This window comes from Cyrtonyx montezumae, unplaced genomic scaffold (assembly GCF_038088225.1).
Source record: "Cyrtonyx montezumae isolate F1298 unplaced genomic scaffold, pur_monq_1.0 scaffold_13, whole genome shotgun sequence".
NCBI classification, from domain to species: Eukaryota; Metazoa; Chordata; class Aves; order Galliformes; family Odontophoridae; genus Cyrtonyx; species Cyrtonyx montezumae.
In genome coordinates, this window is record NW_027071859.1 from 31,430,033 (window position 1) to 31,445,270 (window position 15,238).

Consider the following 15,238-nt stretch of genomic DNA (forward strand, 5'->3'; position numbering starts at 1 on the left):
TTCCAAGCCCAGAGCCGTGAATGAATGAGGCCAGTAAAAGCTGCACACTGCGGAGCCTTAGTTGATGTTTGTCAAATTTGGGCCAGACTGAGGCACCCTGGTTTAAAAAGTGTTGCCGTGAGCATTGTAAATTAATATTTTATATTCCCTTGAAGTGCCTTCGGAGGAAATTAGCCTTCATTACAGAAGCATCTCCCCTGTAAACACAGCAAATACCTCTGCTGACAAGGACAGCACTGTGGGGCAGGCAAAAAGAGCAAACATCGAGTCTGGGGAAGAATTAGACCGATTCAGCAGCTGTATCCAGTGGGTAGGCGAATCCCTGCTCCCAAGCTGCAATGCTCAGCCTTCTGCTACAAAAGGGCCCATGTTTCTATATGGGGAGCAGCACCCGCAGCTCTACAGAGCTACTGAAACATCAGGACCCTTGTGTGGCTGCCAGCAGGGTGCTTCACCATCCTGAACTACCGGGCAATACAAGGAAATTCTGGTTACACTACCTAAACCACAAAGGCAGCAAGAATAAAGCAAGGTTTCAGAGCACTGACACAGTCTAACAAGCACTACACTAGTTTTGGTGCTGGTGGGGAGGTTCCTCCGCAGCTCAGTAAGCCCAACTGAGTTGAGCAAGTCTTCTCAAAATGGATTGTGCTTCCATCACAAAGCAGCCCAGCGCTGCTCTTCCCAAAGTGCCGCCCTCATCCTTTTTTTGATGAAAGCGAGTTGGTATTCATCAGGAGCAAGCCAGAGCTATTTCAGACATGGAAGACAGAAGACACAAATCAATAGAAAAAAATAACTTCTTTTTATTTACAAAAAAAAAAAAATCCAAATATTGGATGCTGTAAACAAAATTCACAATCTGTTCCCTCTAGAGTCTGTTTTCCATCAGCTCTTTTTCTTTCTCTGACAACGCCTATAGTCAAAATGTTCCAAAAGAGCAATCCAAGGAGCAGTTTGCTGCAACAGGATGCCTTGCAGAAGGCAACAGTTGTAAGGAAATCTGAAGGAAAGCAAATCTGCACAGACTCCTACAGACTGCAGGAGCCCGCAGCGCTTCAGCCAAGCTGTCTTGAAATGTGCAGGCTTTTTTTTTTTTTTTTTTTACTATTTATTTTGTTAGCAAACCATTATTACAACAGCAAAACAGTACACTGATTTTCCTTCTTGCAAGGGAAACTGCATAAAGAAAACCATACAAAAGAATATATTCAAATAGGAGCTGAATATGCAATTACAGTTTTTCCTTGTCTGTGCTGTTTTATCTAACACACTTCATTTTCTCAATTAAAAAAAAAAAAAACACCTTTTTTGAACTGGTAGGAGCTTCTGACACAATGCAAACCAAGCACCAAGTAAGAGGTGTTTTGAAGATTTGTGTGAAGGCCTTTGTGCAAGACAAAATAAAAATATTTTAAGTGCAATAAAACTAGAAAAATATCATCTTTTAGGTCTCCTAACTGCCCTTCTATTTTTGGAATAAGTACTCTCACACTTGGGGGACAGCTACATCTAAGAAAAAAAAAATCCAATTTCAAAGCTCTCGGTTGTTTCACGATAGCTCCACTAAACCAAGTTTAGCTCCCTGTTGGTTAGCAATAAATTCAGCTGCGGCACAAACAGTTTTACTGTAATCAGGTCAATGTTTTTAATCAGTTCAGCTCTTTAAAAAGGAGCACTGTCTCTTGCAGCAAGTTGTAGCCTTACAGCTGATTGGATGAGAAAAATGAAGCCTACAAAGCAAGAACGCAGTTGTTAACTTTAAAAGTATCAATGTAATGAAGGTCGGGAGCGGGGAAAATAGTAAAAAAAAAAAAGTCAGACTTTATGGAGAGGAAGGTGTGCAAACTGCAGGAATAAACTGGCTTTGAAAAAGGGGTTCTTATTTAACTCTTGGCCTGAGCTCATGCCTTCTTCCCACCTCTAACACCGGGCACCTTTTAAACTCCCAGTCACAAATACAACAAAGCTCCACCAGTTCCACCACATGCTCATTAACATATGCAAAACAGATCCAGAATACCTATATAATATATATAAAAACATATTATATATGTATCAAAATGCAAACGCTGAAAGGTGCAGTTTAGCTCAGAGCCCTGCTGCATGCACTATAAGGTAACTAGCTGCTGTCAATCATAAAAACACAATAAAATTTGAGCAGAAAGGAAGTAAATCAAAACTTTTCCTAAGCAATGGAAAAAGGGTCCTTCAATGGAAAAAATACATTGTCTCATGGACTATCAGCATTCCGTGCTTGTGGCACTGCTATAGATTCTCAGCCCCCTCAGAAGAGCAGATGACTCATTTATTTGCTGCAAATAGTTGCGGCGAGAGAAGACATACCACATTACCAGCTGATCCTATTTCCCCAGCCCTCCCTGTGCTTCCGCTAGGAACCTTCCCCGAGCTGCCGGCAGCTCAACACTTTGGCCAGCACCTTCCAGCTCCGTCAGCCAACACAGCCAGCACGATCCCAGCCTGTAACACGGGCCCCGGGCTGGCCTCGGAGAAGAGGAAGGCCTCGGGGGGGGGGTTGGGGGAGGAAAGCTTGGCGGGGATAAGGTCTGCGAGCAAACACAGCTAAGGGCAACGAAACAGACTGTACATTTCCTGAAGAATTCACAGGGAAGGTGCTTCTGTAAACAAATCAGGTTCCCACTAGATTGCCTTCAGAGTTAAAAGTACAAAGCGTGACAAAAATAGATGTACCTTAGTAGCTCCGTAGGGAAAACACCGCCGGGACACGAGTCCTGTCCTCTCTAGCTCCTGCCTCCCACAAACACAAGACCATGCAAAGATGCAGGTCGAGTTTTCTCTCAAAACCCTGAATTCCTTTCTCTAACCCCCTCCCCCCCAACCCATAGTGAAAAATAGCAAAATATCAGAGTCAAGTGTCATTTAGTCATCGGGATTTCAAAGCCCAACAAAAATCTAACACCTTCAGGGATGGCACTGAAGTGAAAACAACAGCAGAGGTTTCATTTTCCCCCTGCTGGTCTTTTGGGAGAGGAAATGAAAGTGAATAGGTATTGTTCCAATGTAAAGTGATTCCATTTAAATAAAGTACAGTACTGAACTTGTAAATGCAGTGTGACAACCAGATCAAAGATGTTTAATATTTGCATAAAAATATATATATATAATATATATATATAAAATATAATTTTAAGCAATCGTGCAACTCTTAAAAAGGGTTCATTTCACATTTACTAAATTCTAGTGGTCCTGGAATGCATCACGCATTCTATTAAAATACTCCTTTAAATATTAACAATTAGTGTTCAAATCTCCAACTAATACAATATCCTTTAGCTGTCAGGGGGTTTAAATAAACCTATCTTTGATCCACGTTCCACTGAATTACACATAATGGAGGTATGCAGTCACAACATTAGTGGGTTAAATGTCAAAATGGTATTACAGTACAAAATAGTTTAAAAAAAATCAGCTAGTCATATGTTTCTCCATTTGTGGAATTATTATGGCTCACAAGCAATCCACTGAATTACTGTAATCCTTGTTCTTGCAACCAAAGACATTATCTGAATCCCACCTTAATCCTGACTGATTCATTTACTCCAAATTTCTCAGGTGTGGGTTAAAAATTAACTGCAAAGTGCCCACTGTCCTATGACATCCTGTTGCAAACTGGAAAACACATAGTACTTTATTTAAACATTCCTTAATTGCTACATTTTCCTAGACCACATTAATATATATTGTGTGTGTATATATATATATAGATATACACATATAACATGTACATATATACACACACAAACATATATACACACATACACACACGTACCTAGGATAATAGCACACCGACGTAACATTTACTCTATACAAGTATTTGCCAAGAAAAAAAATAGGGCATTTCCTCCACCACTTATTCACAAGCTTATGGTTGGTTTGCTTTTAATCCTTGTGTCCCTGATAAAACAAAAATGCATGGTTAAACCACAAAACTAGATTTTTCTCACTTCAAATTTTATGAAGGCATCAGGCACTTTTGATTACTATTGGTGTGTACAAATATAGCAACATCTTTTTTTTTGTTTTGTTTTATATATATATATTTATATATATATACTCTACTGTGTCTTCTTTGCTCAGATAACTTATTTGTGAAATCTTTGGTCCTTGAGCATACTTAGTTTGCCACAGCTGTTCTCCCTGCATTCTCACATTTTAAAAATGGGAGGCACGCACACAGCTGGAAATAATGGACTTTGTCATCATACGTGTTTCCGTTTTTATAACTGTACCAATCTACTACTGTTCATTTGGAGCAAGCTGTTTCTGGTAAAGCATTCTCTATTCAAGCAAGCTATACATTCTACACTGTCAATCCATAGACGGCACTTGCTGCAAGCCCCAAATGCAGTAATTCCAATATACATTTTAATTCAGCTTATCTCTGCTTTATGCCTCTACTTTTAATTCCTGAATATATATAGAATTGTTTTTTGAGATTTTTTTTTGTTGGTTTTTTGTTTCATTCATATTCTCCCTTTTGCAGATCCCATTCTAGAGTAAGAATAAAAACAAAAGAAATAAGGCTTTCCCATCTTCTCTATGCCAAAGCTATGGGAGCAGATACTGCCAACCCATATTGTCATCAAGCATTCCTCCCTCGCTTATCTCAGGGGAAGCTGGTTGCTTTTAATGACAGGCCTCTTGTGCTCTGGGTAGGATCCAATTATTTTGGGGTTCTTTCCAGATCATGCTCCCATTGTTTATTAGAAGAACCACAAGCTTTTACCAAGCTTGAAAACCAGAGCAGATCATCATTGCACAAAACACCCCATTTCAGAGGGGCGCACTGCCCCTTTCTACGCATCACAAAACATTCTCCCCACCGGGTCTACTAATTTTGATCCTTAATTACAGGGCAGCCAGGTAGAGTACGTGTGTTGCTGGCACGGGAACACCGTCTGCACCTGGGCAATATAGTAATTGCTAAAGTTGGCATCTGCTACGTATGGGGCTGGCTGGTAATAGCAGGTGACATTGGCCACATTGGGGATGATATTCTGCTCAGCTAGGACCCGGATGGCCAGCATGGTGATCAGATTCAGTGTCTGTCTCCTCTCATGTCCCATCAGGCACACTGTGCTCTCGTTCACCACACCGTGAAGGGTCATGAGATAGTCATACTTGCGGTCCTCTAATCCCACAAAGTGGTTCTGCAAGTAGGACTCCAGCTTTCTCTGCTGTTCTCCAATGTCTGAGAAGTCAATGAAAAACCTCGAGCACATGTATCTCTGCAGGGACTTAATCTCGGATTCGGAGGCAGCCCTAAAGCCCCTTACCAAAAGGTTGCAGTACTTCAGCAAACCGCCTCCTCTGATCTCTTCAGGGTTTCTGGTAGCAATGATCTTGTTGCAGAGGTGATCAAAAGCTTCTTGGAAATCCCCATAGACACTCTCACCGATGATGGTCGGGTGAAATGTCTCAGTCATCGGATTCTCTGAGCATTCATAAAAAAGCAGCAGGGAGTCCAGCTTGATTTGGAAAGAATCAACGCTGAATTCAAACTGCCGCCTCAGAGAGTCCACGAACTTCAGCTCCACATTCTTGCCGCTGTTGTTGGACAAGGAGATGAGACTCCACCGGTCAGAATCGTTGCATACTTTGACCATTTTCTGCACGTAAGCTTCCTACAATTGGAAAGGGAACATGAGCAAACCCCTTTGCAGCAGCCACTTCCCATCTCCACCCAGTCCTAGCAGTGCATGAAAGGAGAGGGGACACACAGTGTCACCGCACAGAGGTGACACGGGGATGTCCTGCAGGGGCTGTCATGCAAGGGAAGTCCCAGGCATGTCCATTTCTTTCAAGTGCTTCTAAATACATCTGCATGCAAACTCGAGGGTGTGCATGCCAAACAGCCATGAACCCGCACACCAAAGGTCACAGCTATTATATCTTAAAAAATAAAAAACAAACAAAAAAAAAAAACCCAACAAAACCCAGTTTACTCTTCTGCCCCCCAACGAAAAAGAAAAAAAAAGAAAAAACAACAAAAACAAACCAACAAAAAAAACACTCGGCAAATGTTCCCTCTTTATCCTCTCCTCAATCCCTCGTTCCTTCAGTGCACCTCTAAAAATCTGAAAGGCATTTGGCATGCAGCCTTAATGAACCAGAGCGGGCTGTGCGAGCGGCAGGGGAGCACCGCTGGGGCACTGAGACACTGCGAAGTGCGTAGGGCCAGCGGCAGCCTCCTGCTCACCTCCCACCACCTCGGTTTGGCACAGTGCGAACCGCACCACCGGAGCATCTGGGCACGCCGAGTGGACCAATGCTCCCTTCAAACTACTCGGCTCCGAGGAAGGACAGCCGAGGAGAACCAGCCAGGGCACCTTCCTGCAAGCTCTGCTTCCAAAGGTGGGCGGCAATGTCACCCGTGGGTGTCGCGTGGGCTGGGACGTGGAGCCCCGCGCATCCTGCTCGTAGCGGGCGCTACACCTGCGCGCTTTGCACGCTCAGTGGGCAGCTCCGCGGACCTACCTTGAGCGTGAGCGGCGTGATCTTCTCCTTATTCACCCCCTCGGGCAAGAAATCCAAGAGGCAGTCCAAGACCACGTCCTTCACAGTCTGAAACTCGGCTTCCCCTTTGAGGTCGGCGCAGAATATGAGGTCCAAGTCCTTATAGCCCAGGCCGCTGTCCTGGTGCAGGACGTGGCTGGCGGCCGAGCCGTTGAGCCGCACGTCCCGCAGCCCGATGCCCTTCTCCTCCAGCCGGCTCCGCACCACCTTGACGATCTGCCGGGGCTGCATGGCCAGCGTGGGGAAGTTGCCGCGGCCGTGGATGGGGATGGTCTCGCTGAGGATGCGATCCAGCCGCTGCACTTGCTCCCAGCTCAGCACGTTGCAGTGCGCGCTCTCGCAGCCGCCCGCGTAACCCCCGCCGGCCTTCTCATCGTCCGCCATGGTGCGCGGCCTCCGCGGGCTGCCCGGCCCCGCTGCGGCTCCTCGCTGCCCTTCCTCCGCGCCTGGCAAGAGAGGAAAAGCGAGCGGTCAGAGCCGGCAGCCCCCCCCGCCCCTGAGACGCCGGGGACACGCACCCGCGGCTTCGGTTAAAAAGGAAAAAAATGAAAAATAAAAAGCAAATGAAAGCGGGAGAGGCGGTGCGGGCAAGGGGGGGACGCCCGACCTGCGGAGCCGCGGCCGCCGCTGCCCTCGCCCCCCGCCGGGGCTGAGGCCGCCCCGCGCCGTCGGTGAGGCCGCCCCGCGCCGCCCAGCTCGCTGCAGCCGTCTCCGGAGCTTTCGTAGTTCTGCCCGGGAAAGGTCCCCAGTAGTTTTTATACGGGGTTTCTCCGCTCTTCCGGGGCTCCGAGTCACGGCGCCCGCGTCCCGCCCCCTCCATCTGCATGGCCGGCCTCGCCGGTGCCCCCGGCACGCCCACCCCGTGCGCACCCACGGGCCGCCCCGCAGCTCGCCTCGCCTCGGTTTGGCACCGCTCGGAGAAGCGCAGCGCAGCCGCCCTCCCACCCGGCTCTGGCAGGCGACAAAAGCGTACCCCCTCCGCGGGGCGGCGGGGCAAGGCATTCCCTTCTTATTATTTTATTCCCAATGTTTCACCCCGCTTCTCCGCCGCCGCGGCGCTCCCTTAACGCTGCAGGCGTAGCCAGCTCCATAGCGCCGAGCGCTCGGAGCTGCGCGCTCCCTGCCGCGATTTTCAAAGCTTTTGGGAGGGGGTGATCGCCCCCCCCCCCCCCCCCCCCCCCCGAGCGCTATAACGGGGCAGTGCCGTAGGGGAGGGGGAATATTGAACAGATACGCACGTACGTATAATTGTAAAACATTTCTTTTAATGCTGAAACGTTCCGTTTTGTATCATGTTATTTCCTGTTTTTCACCTGCTCCGGCGCTCGGAGCGCTCGCGTTATCCGATCCCCGCTGCGCGCAGCCCCCGACGCAGGTTGCGCGGGGAGAGAAAGCGGCTGCGGGAAAAGGACTGGGGGGGGGGGAGGGGAGGGAGGGTTGGAGGGGGGGGAGAGGGGGAAAAGGACGTGCGGGCGTTGCGTCACCGCTCGGAGCTTCCTGACGCTCAGCGCATGGGGCCAATGGGAGCGCCCGGCGCTGTGACGCGCTGCCGCCCCGAGCGGGCGCTCCGCCAAGGCTATGGGGGTCAGAGGAGGAGGGATGGGGGGTTGAAGGCGTCCGACGGAGCGTGCAGCGACCCACCTCCCCCGTCAACTCTAGGTGCCCTCATTTTAGCTCTCCCCATCACACCCCCGCGGGGGAAGGAGGGGTTGGTGCTGTGCTCGCCTGGCGTGGCGCGTGAGCAGAACCAGGAGAGCAGGCACGGTCCCCTCCCCATCCCCCCATCAAAAAGCCCCGAGGGTGCGCCCGGTGCCGCTGACCCCTGCCATCACGGGGAAGGCCCCGCGGCCGCCGATCGCAGCCGTGTGACAATGGCGCCCCCTAGCGGGCGGAGAGCGCGGTCGGGGATGTTGCGGCGACGGGGACTCGGAAGGTGCGGGTTGCAGCCTGCGGTCTCCTTCTCTCCCCAGCGGGGGACTGCGCGGAGCCGTTGTTGTATTGGGGTGCCCTTGTGCCTGCTGGAAATTGAGAGGCCAGGAGAACGGCGCGGAGTTCTGTGCCAAAGCGGTTATTAAAAGGAAAAGAACAAAAAAATAAAGAAGCAGGAAGCTTTTAAAATCGGGATGTGTACACACGAAAGCAGGAGCGCTGTATCTCATATCCGCTGGCTGGGCTTGCCAGCCATTCGTTTATTTAAAACAAACATGCTAAGAGGGGCAGCGGAGGCCTGCTGAAAGCCTCCAGCATCCCAGCACCCCAAGGCCGTGGAGCCGTGGTCTCCCTGGGCCCAAAGGCAACCTCATATTGAGGGAACAGTGGGGGCCAAAGCACCAGCAAGGGCTGGCTACTGAGAGGCAGCATTTAATTTGGCTTCCCAGCATGTGGCAGTGAAATGTTAGCAGTATTAATTATAGCAATGCCACAGAACATATTGCTATTTTTTATGCATCTTATTTCTTTCCTTCTTCTCTCTCAAGTCGATACCATTTGTAAACTTCAAAAGGAAACCAGGCAGAAGCTTATTCTGGAGAACACCACTCTGGTGAAGGAATTGTAGGAGTAATGCTTTCCAGTTCAGAAAGGTACACAGAATGTCCATCATTGTACTCATCTACTCTTTTTAAATATAAACTAGGAATTATTTCTATCAGTGTCAAATTGTTTTTACATCTCTTCTGCTAATTGATGGACACTAGGTAGAGGCTGTATTTTCTTTATTAAGCTGCCTACATACTGTGTATAAAGTGGAAATTGAACTATACCAGTGTAGGCTGTACTTTAGGGTAGGGGTGTGTTCTGCATTTGTTATTGTTATGCTCTACTCAAACGTGGAATTTACTTCAAGTCATTGAAAACTGTAGAAAGAAATTTAATTAGGGTGCATTATGTTGTGTGAAATTCAAGAATGTTCATATGAGTTTTAGAAATCGCTGTAATTATGACTGATGCTGTAGTTAATAAAAGTATTAATTCAGCTCATGAACACGCACTGTCCTTTTAATGACAAATACGTATTTTTTGAAGGAAAAGATTTTGTTACTTTTAATTGCCAATGTGGGAAGAAATTCTTTGACAGCATTTGGGTGGGATTACTCATGCAGGCAGTTTGCATTGCCCGAGTGGTTAATGGGGAGGTAAGATGTGTGGCATGAACTCTGCCTTCCTGGAAGTCTGCACTAAATTGCTCAATTAATCCCTTCACCCCAGCAGTGTTCTCTATCTTGCTCCAGAACAAAGGAAGATTAACAACACTGTGTTTCTGTGTGTGTTTGTGTGTGCTTGGCTGAAAGTCTTCAGTGTGAGTGCTGCTGCACAGGACCAAACAAGCTTTCCAAGTGAATTATGCTCAACTGAAGAATTCTATTTTCCTGATTGAACTCCATGCAAGTGGCCCATAACATCATCCCAGCTCCCTTTTGCCTATTGCATGCTATCTAGAACAGGAACATACATTCATTTGATGAAAAAAAAAAAAAGCAAAAGACTGTTGACTGTTCATCCGTGTCTGTCAAAGCTCCAACTCAGATTCAGTGGCAGCAGGTCAAGGGATGGAGGCAGTTGCTTTTGAGGCCCCAACCTCTACTGCCTGCATCCTGGGGGCTTTGGTTTGGCCCATCCAACTTATGCTGTCTGGAACTGAGCAGCACCATCCTGCACATACCCACACTTGACGGGTTTAAATAGAAGGAACAGGGTTTGCACTTCCTGGCTTCTCTGCAAACACAGCCAAGGTACACATGGATGCACAGACAGTCAAGGGATTCACTCCTGAATGACAGTGCCACGTCAGGAGCAAAATGACTCTTAATTCAGCCAGAGGTGTTTGCTTTTGTTAAAAATGTGATAAACATCGGTCTCACCACTCTGTATTAAAAGTGGCAGCCTTCTGTCCAGGGTTGATTTGGCAGAAACAAAGACATCCAAGATGAGTCAGAGAAGTCTAAAAACCTCCTTCAGAAGTTTAGAAGGAAGACAGAGCAAGATGTTATCCCTACTGTGTCACAAAAACTTTTGAAATGTCATTTCGTATAGAGCCCAAGGGCACTTAAAACATTAAAATTAGACTTGTTTTCTGCCTACTAAAGGTGGAAAGATGGACATGAGCAGCAGACATATGCAAACTTGTGACAATTTCCTTGCTGGAAAGAAGATTGTCCCTAGCTGTCTTCCACCCAGACAACACATGGATTTCTCAGCTCACCTCTGGAGACACGTTTCTGGAGAGTTCAGGCCATTGTGTCTTCCTATTTTCTCTGCATCCCCAAGGGAAGCAGCCTCCATCTGTCTGCCTCCATAGCACATGTAGGCAGCCAGCAGCATGCAGGACTGTGGGGTGGTGCCAAGAGGGCATCAGTCACAAGGATGAGGAGTTCATAGGGCTCCCAACTTAGCTGGGAAGAGATTTTCCTTATCAAAATGACTAATTGCGCTTTTACAAATAGAGCAAGACATCATACTTTCAAAATAAGGTCTAAGACCTGGATGTCTATACTAGACATACTTGTAAGCCTTTCCAAACCCTTACTCATTCATCTCTTTCCCCAAAACTAGTCTGGGTAAAGCTTGAGCATGGGCGTGGGGAGTAGAGTTCAAAGGCTGGTTTGGTTTGTTTTTACTTCATTTCATTCTCAGAAGAATGTTCTAGCCCAATTTTAAAACTCCTTTCAAAGACTGTCTTTGTATAAAAGAATCTTTTAATACCTTAATGTTCCATGTATTTTATTGCCAAAATGTATTACCATGAGCGATACCAGTAAAAATTACTACATTTTATAATGAAATAGCCTATAGTAAGAATTAGTACTGGAGTTAGCATTGACTATTTTATACTGAGCATTGAAGGGCTTTGAATGAAATGAAAATCAGAGATCTCTAGGAAATAATCTTTTCAAAGATAAATAGAAGAAATATTTGTGCTTTGAAAGTACTACAGTCCTATTAGTTTTGTTTTCCTTCTGCCAGTTTTTACTGGAAAGATGTTTTACTCATCCTGGGAAAATTGTCAGCGTTTGGACTAAACGCTGTGTTGTTTTGAAAAGGTGCAGTTTAGAGCAGGCCAAATTAGCGAATTTTTTCTGATGAGCCTGCCAGAAGCTTTTTGCAACTGCTGAGAAAGTGTGTGTTAAATGGAATAGCAATATTCAACACATGCATTGTTGCAGCAGCTACAGGCCAAGTTGGAGATCGGGGCACCAAGCTGCTCATCTAACAAAAGTCACCTGCCTCACCTAAAGAGCTCATTAGCCTAAAATAATGTCTTCTATCATAGTACTACCAGAAGAAGTAGTGTTAGGATCACCTGTTGCTTAGAAATACCAACCCTCTGGATCTGAATGCAATTAAGATATTATCCAGGCACACCTGTTCAGCTGGGAACCAAGGATAAGCCTTTCTTCTGTTCAAGTGGCTGCATTTTTCATTGGTATGGGAGAGGCTTGAAAGCTTCAGTCGTCTGCCCACATGGGAAAGCTGAAACCCCATGTTTCATGACTCATGCATTCATACAATCCCAGTTGCATATGACTGATAGGATTGTACACTGCTTTTACTTTTCCACGTTTTGTTTATCCTACAATGCATTAAGCTCTTGTGGGAATACTCTAGTGGATTTCACCATCCTGTGTTTTCCTCAAGAAAGATGGAGAAACACGTTTTGGTTTTAAACAAACAGTTCTGCATTTCGAGCAGCGAGACACAGCATGAAAACACAATGTGAAGTAACAGAGATGGGGTTAGTATTTTTTTTGTCTCCAGAAAGAATTGGCTTTGCAGTCTCAAAGCTATAATTTAGCTTTACCTGCTACAAAACAAAAGCTGTCTTACCAGATAGTTTCATGGTCAAGAGCACGACTCCTGATGGAGTTTGGACACCTTTCAGTCTTGATAAAGGTTTATAAATGCAGGAAACTTCTGCAGAAAATGTCTTCCAGTATCTAGTTACCTTCACTTTTTACAAATGCATGTGACGTTCCCAGTTGGGGGGGTGGGTGTGCTTATCATATAGAACAGGTTTGCTCACGCTGATTTTTGGTGTGCATTGAAATTACATATATTCCCAAGGAGCCAATTCTTTGCAATTATCAAAAGGTGAGATTCACAAATTCAGTGTTCCTTCTGTTTAAAGCTGCCAAATTTTCCAGGTGATATCCCATACCTGGCCCAAGCTGATGACTGCAGGTAGTGGGCTGCTATGAAAAAAGGAGCCAAAAATAGTGTTTTTATAGCTACACATGCAGCAACAGCTAACACAAAACCATTATCACCAGATTACAGTACCTTCTGGTCATCTGGAGTTGTATGAATGCTCCAGACCTTTGGGCGAGAAGCAAAGAATCAGAGTGTCTCGAAGATGGATGAATGAAACCCAACATTTTTGGTCTGTGCAAGTAGGGCTACAGTCTAAACACTGAACAGCAATTGACTGAAAGGATGTGAGAGTCATGATCCAAGGAAGAAAGGAATTGGAAGGTGCCACAATTTATCTGTGCATCCTAGGAGAGACAAAGGCTTTCCACTGGCCCCACTGTGCTACCATTTGCAAGCCACAGTGTGCCAAACACCCTAGCCAGAAACGTCCTTCTTTTTTCTCATGGGATGACACTGTGCTAGGCCAATATGCACTGCTAGCCTACCCAGATCCTAATGGTATCTTAGTATTTCCAACATTCACAGAATCCTGTCAAGGCTGAGTTTAGCAGGGAATTCTGAGACCAATCTGGCCCAATCGCTATCCAAGTAAGGACACCCAAAGTAAGATGCCCAGGCCCACATCCAGATGGCTTTTGAAGATCTCCTAGGATGGAAGCTCCACAGCCTCTCCAGATGGGTGGCCCCCAGCGTAATTGCAGGTAGTCAGGAGGGCTATACTCTTAATCTGTTTTGTGTATTCCTCAGTCTCCAACCAGTCACCCAAAATCAAAAGAACACCCCATTTCTGTTTTGTTTCCTTCATCCTTTCTTTCTCCACCTCCCCACACAGATCATTTCCAGCTGTCCACGTGCTGATGATAGCAGCTGCAGCAAGGACCTTCTCTGCTCTCATAAACAGGAATGTAATGACGTACTCTACCAAAGTACCCACGCACAGCGCTCCTTTTTCTTTCATGGGTCTCCTTTTCCTGCATGGGAAACCTTGCTCCTCCACACCCTGTGCTTCTTCAGAGTGCTAGATTCAAGAACAAAATACTACCTAAGAAGAGCATTTAGTCAGAGTACAGATAAAAGAAAACAGGCAACTTATCAATTAAATTTCAATGCAGAAGTTAGGCATTTTGTAAAAGGAAAAACAAACAAACAAACAACACCAAGCCTAAATTTTTCTTAGAAGGGGAAATAGATCAGGAATGAAAAAAAAAAAAAAAACCTACAGCATTTCTTTCCCATTCATGAATTTTCCTCCAGGGACAAGAAAATGCTACAGATCAGTACCTGAAGTGGATTATTATGCATCACTGTGCCCAGCCTCCACTTCACAGAAGGGTCAGGGAGGAAAAGGCTGCAGGTTGTGCTGCCACTTCTCTTCCTAATATCCTGTGGGATCCCAAGTGGAGCCAGCTGTGTCAAGGACCTCCACCTCACACAGCTGCAGGCTGCCACTGATTTTAGTGTCAGGCAAGGCAGGGACCCCAGGACTCCAGCCCCCTGCTGAGCTGTACCTCAGCATTCTTATTACTGAAGCTCCCCATCAACAGTACCATTTACTACTGGGAGAGATGGGCAGCTGCATAGCAGCACCTGCAGCCCACATTTTGTTCAGAGGGACTACAGGATGGCAAGGTTGTTTCCCTGCAGAGCTATGCTGGAGTATAGCTGTCTTCTCTGAGCTCTCACTACTGTAGAAGAGCTCAGAAATCAGCCATAACTAAGAGGTAGGAGCCTTTCCCAACTGGAAGGCACCAGAGCAACTCCTGCCCCCGCTCTGGCAGAATTTGGAGCCTAGCTGCAGCCTGCCCTTCCCCAAAGCAATCTTGGCTATTCAGTCCTGCTGAGCTCAGCAGTAGCCCAGCTGAGCTCTGAGCTGTAAGCTGGCTTCGTCCGTGGATAAAAATAGTAGGGCACAAATAACGTTTACACTGAAATAAGGGTAATCCTCACATATCCATTCTTTTTCTCTGTGAAGCCCTCAGATATATAAAGGAGCAAACGCAAAAATACTCTCTCAGCCACAGGACTTCATGGCCCTTTTAGTTCTCATTTATTCCTAGACAGGCTCCTTGGGCATGGAAAGTTTCAGGTAGCCCCAGGCAGGGAACACCCCAGGGAGTAATCAGCCCACCAGGGGATTGTAGGAAGGAGCCAGAGTGGGATGGGAGCCTTTCTTTCCAGCTCTGATGTTTGAATGTTCCCCATCACAGTGGAAATCTTTAGGACAGCTCATCTGACGTGATGCTGAGCCAAAATATGGAGAACAGTTTGTGAAATTTCATCCTTTTGAAACAGAGCCCTGCCTCCTACTCATACCCAAACCTAATCTTATCCTCAGCAACAGCCTCAGCTCACTCCACTCTCCTCCTATTGTCCTTCCCAGACATTAAGCAACTTTGCTGTGCACTGCCACTTAGCATGTGAGAGCACAGAGGTGTCAACAGGCCAGTGAGGTGACCTGGTAAATAACAGATTGGTTCACCGATATTACTAGTCCATTTCTTTTTCCTCTGCTGAGGACCAGTATCACTTGTCC

At 46.4% G+C, this 15,238-nt stretch overlaps 1 protein-coding gene and 1 long non-coding RNA gene across 4 annotated transcripts in view; both read right to left on the reverse strand.

Annotated features, from left to right (window-relative positions):
- Nucleotides 1–1,087: 1,087 nt before the first annotated feature.
- On the reverse strand, nucleotides 1,088–7,394 carry TENT5A (terminal nucleotidyltransferase 5A). Of its 2 annotated transcripts, XM_065730940.1 has the most exons (3): nucleotides 7,166–7,394; nucleotides 6,520–7,004; nucleotides 1,088–5,666 (listed from the first exon to the last, which is right to left on the reverse strand). In XM_065730940.1, exons 2-3 carry the CDS (start codon nucleotides 6,940–6,942, stop codon nucleotides 4,887–4,889), a joined length of 1,203 nt encoding a protein of 400 aa, XP_065587012.1. In that variant the 5' UTR covers nucleotides 6,943–7,004; nucleotides 7,166–7,394; the 3' UTR covers nucleotides 1,088–4,886. The 2 variants fall into 2 exon arrangements, with proteins under 2 accessions (XP_065587012.1, XP_065587013.1); XM_065730941.1 differs by lacking the exon at nucleotides 7,166–7,394 and having other exon boundaries at nucleotides 6,520–7,041.
- A 5,194-nt stretch (nucleotides 7,395–12,588) lies between these two features.
- Nucleotides 12,589–15,238, reverse strand: part of LOC136045316 (uncharacterized) — a 31,510-nt gene continuing 28,860 nt past the window's right edge. Inside the window, exons 4-5 of one of the 2 annotated variants that reach the window (XR_010621892.1) lie at nucleotides 13,628–13,723; nucleotides 12,589–12,746 (exon numbers count right to left, since the gene is read on the reverse strand). This is a non-coding gene — a long non-coding RNA (uncharacterized LOC136045316). Of the gene's footprint in view, nucleotides 12,747–13,622; nucleotides 13,724–15,238 lie in introns of both variants that reach the window. The other variant, XR_010621891.1, reaches the window with a different exon arrangement.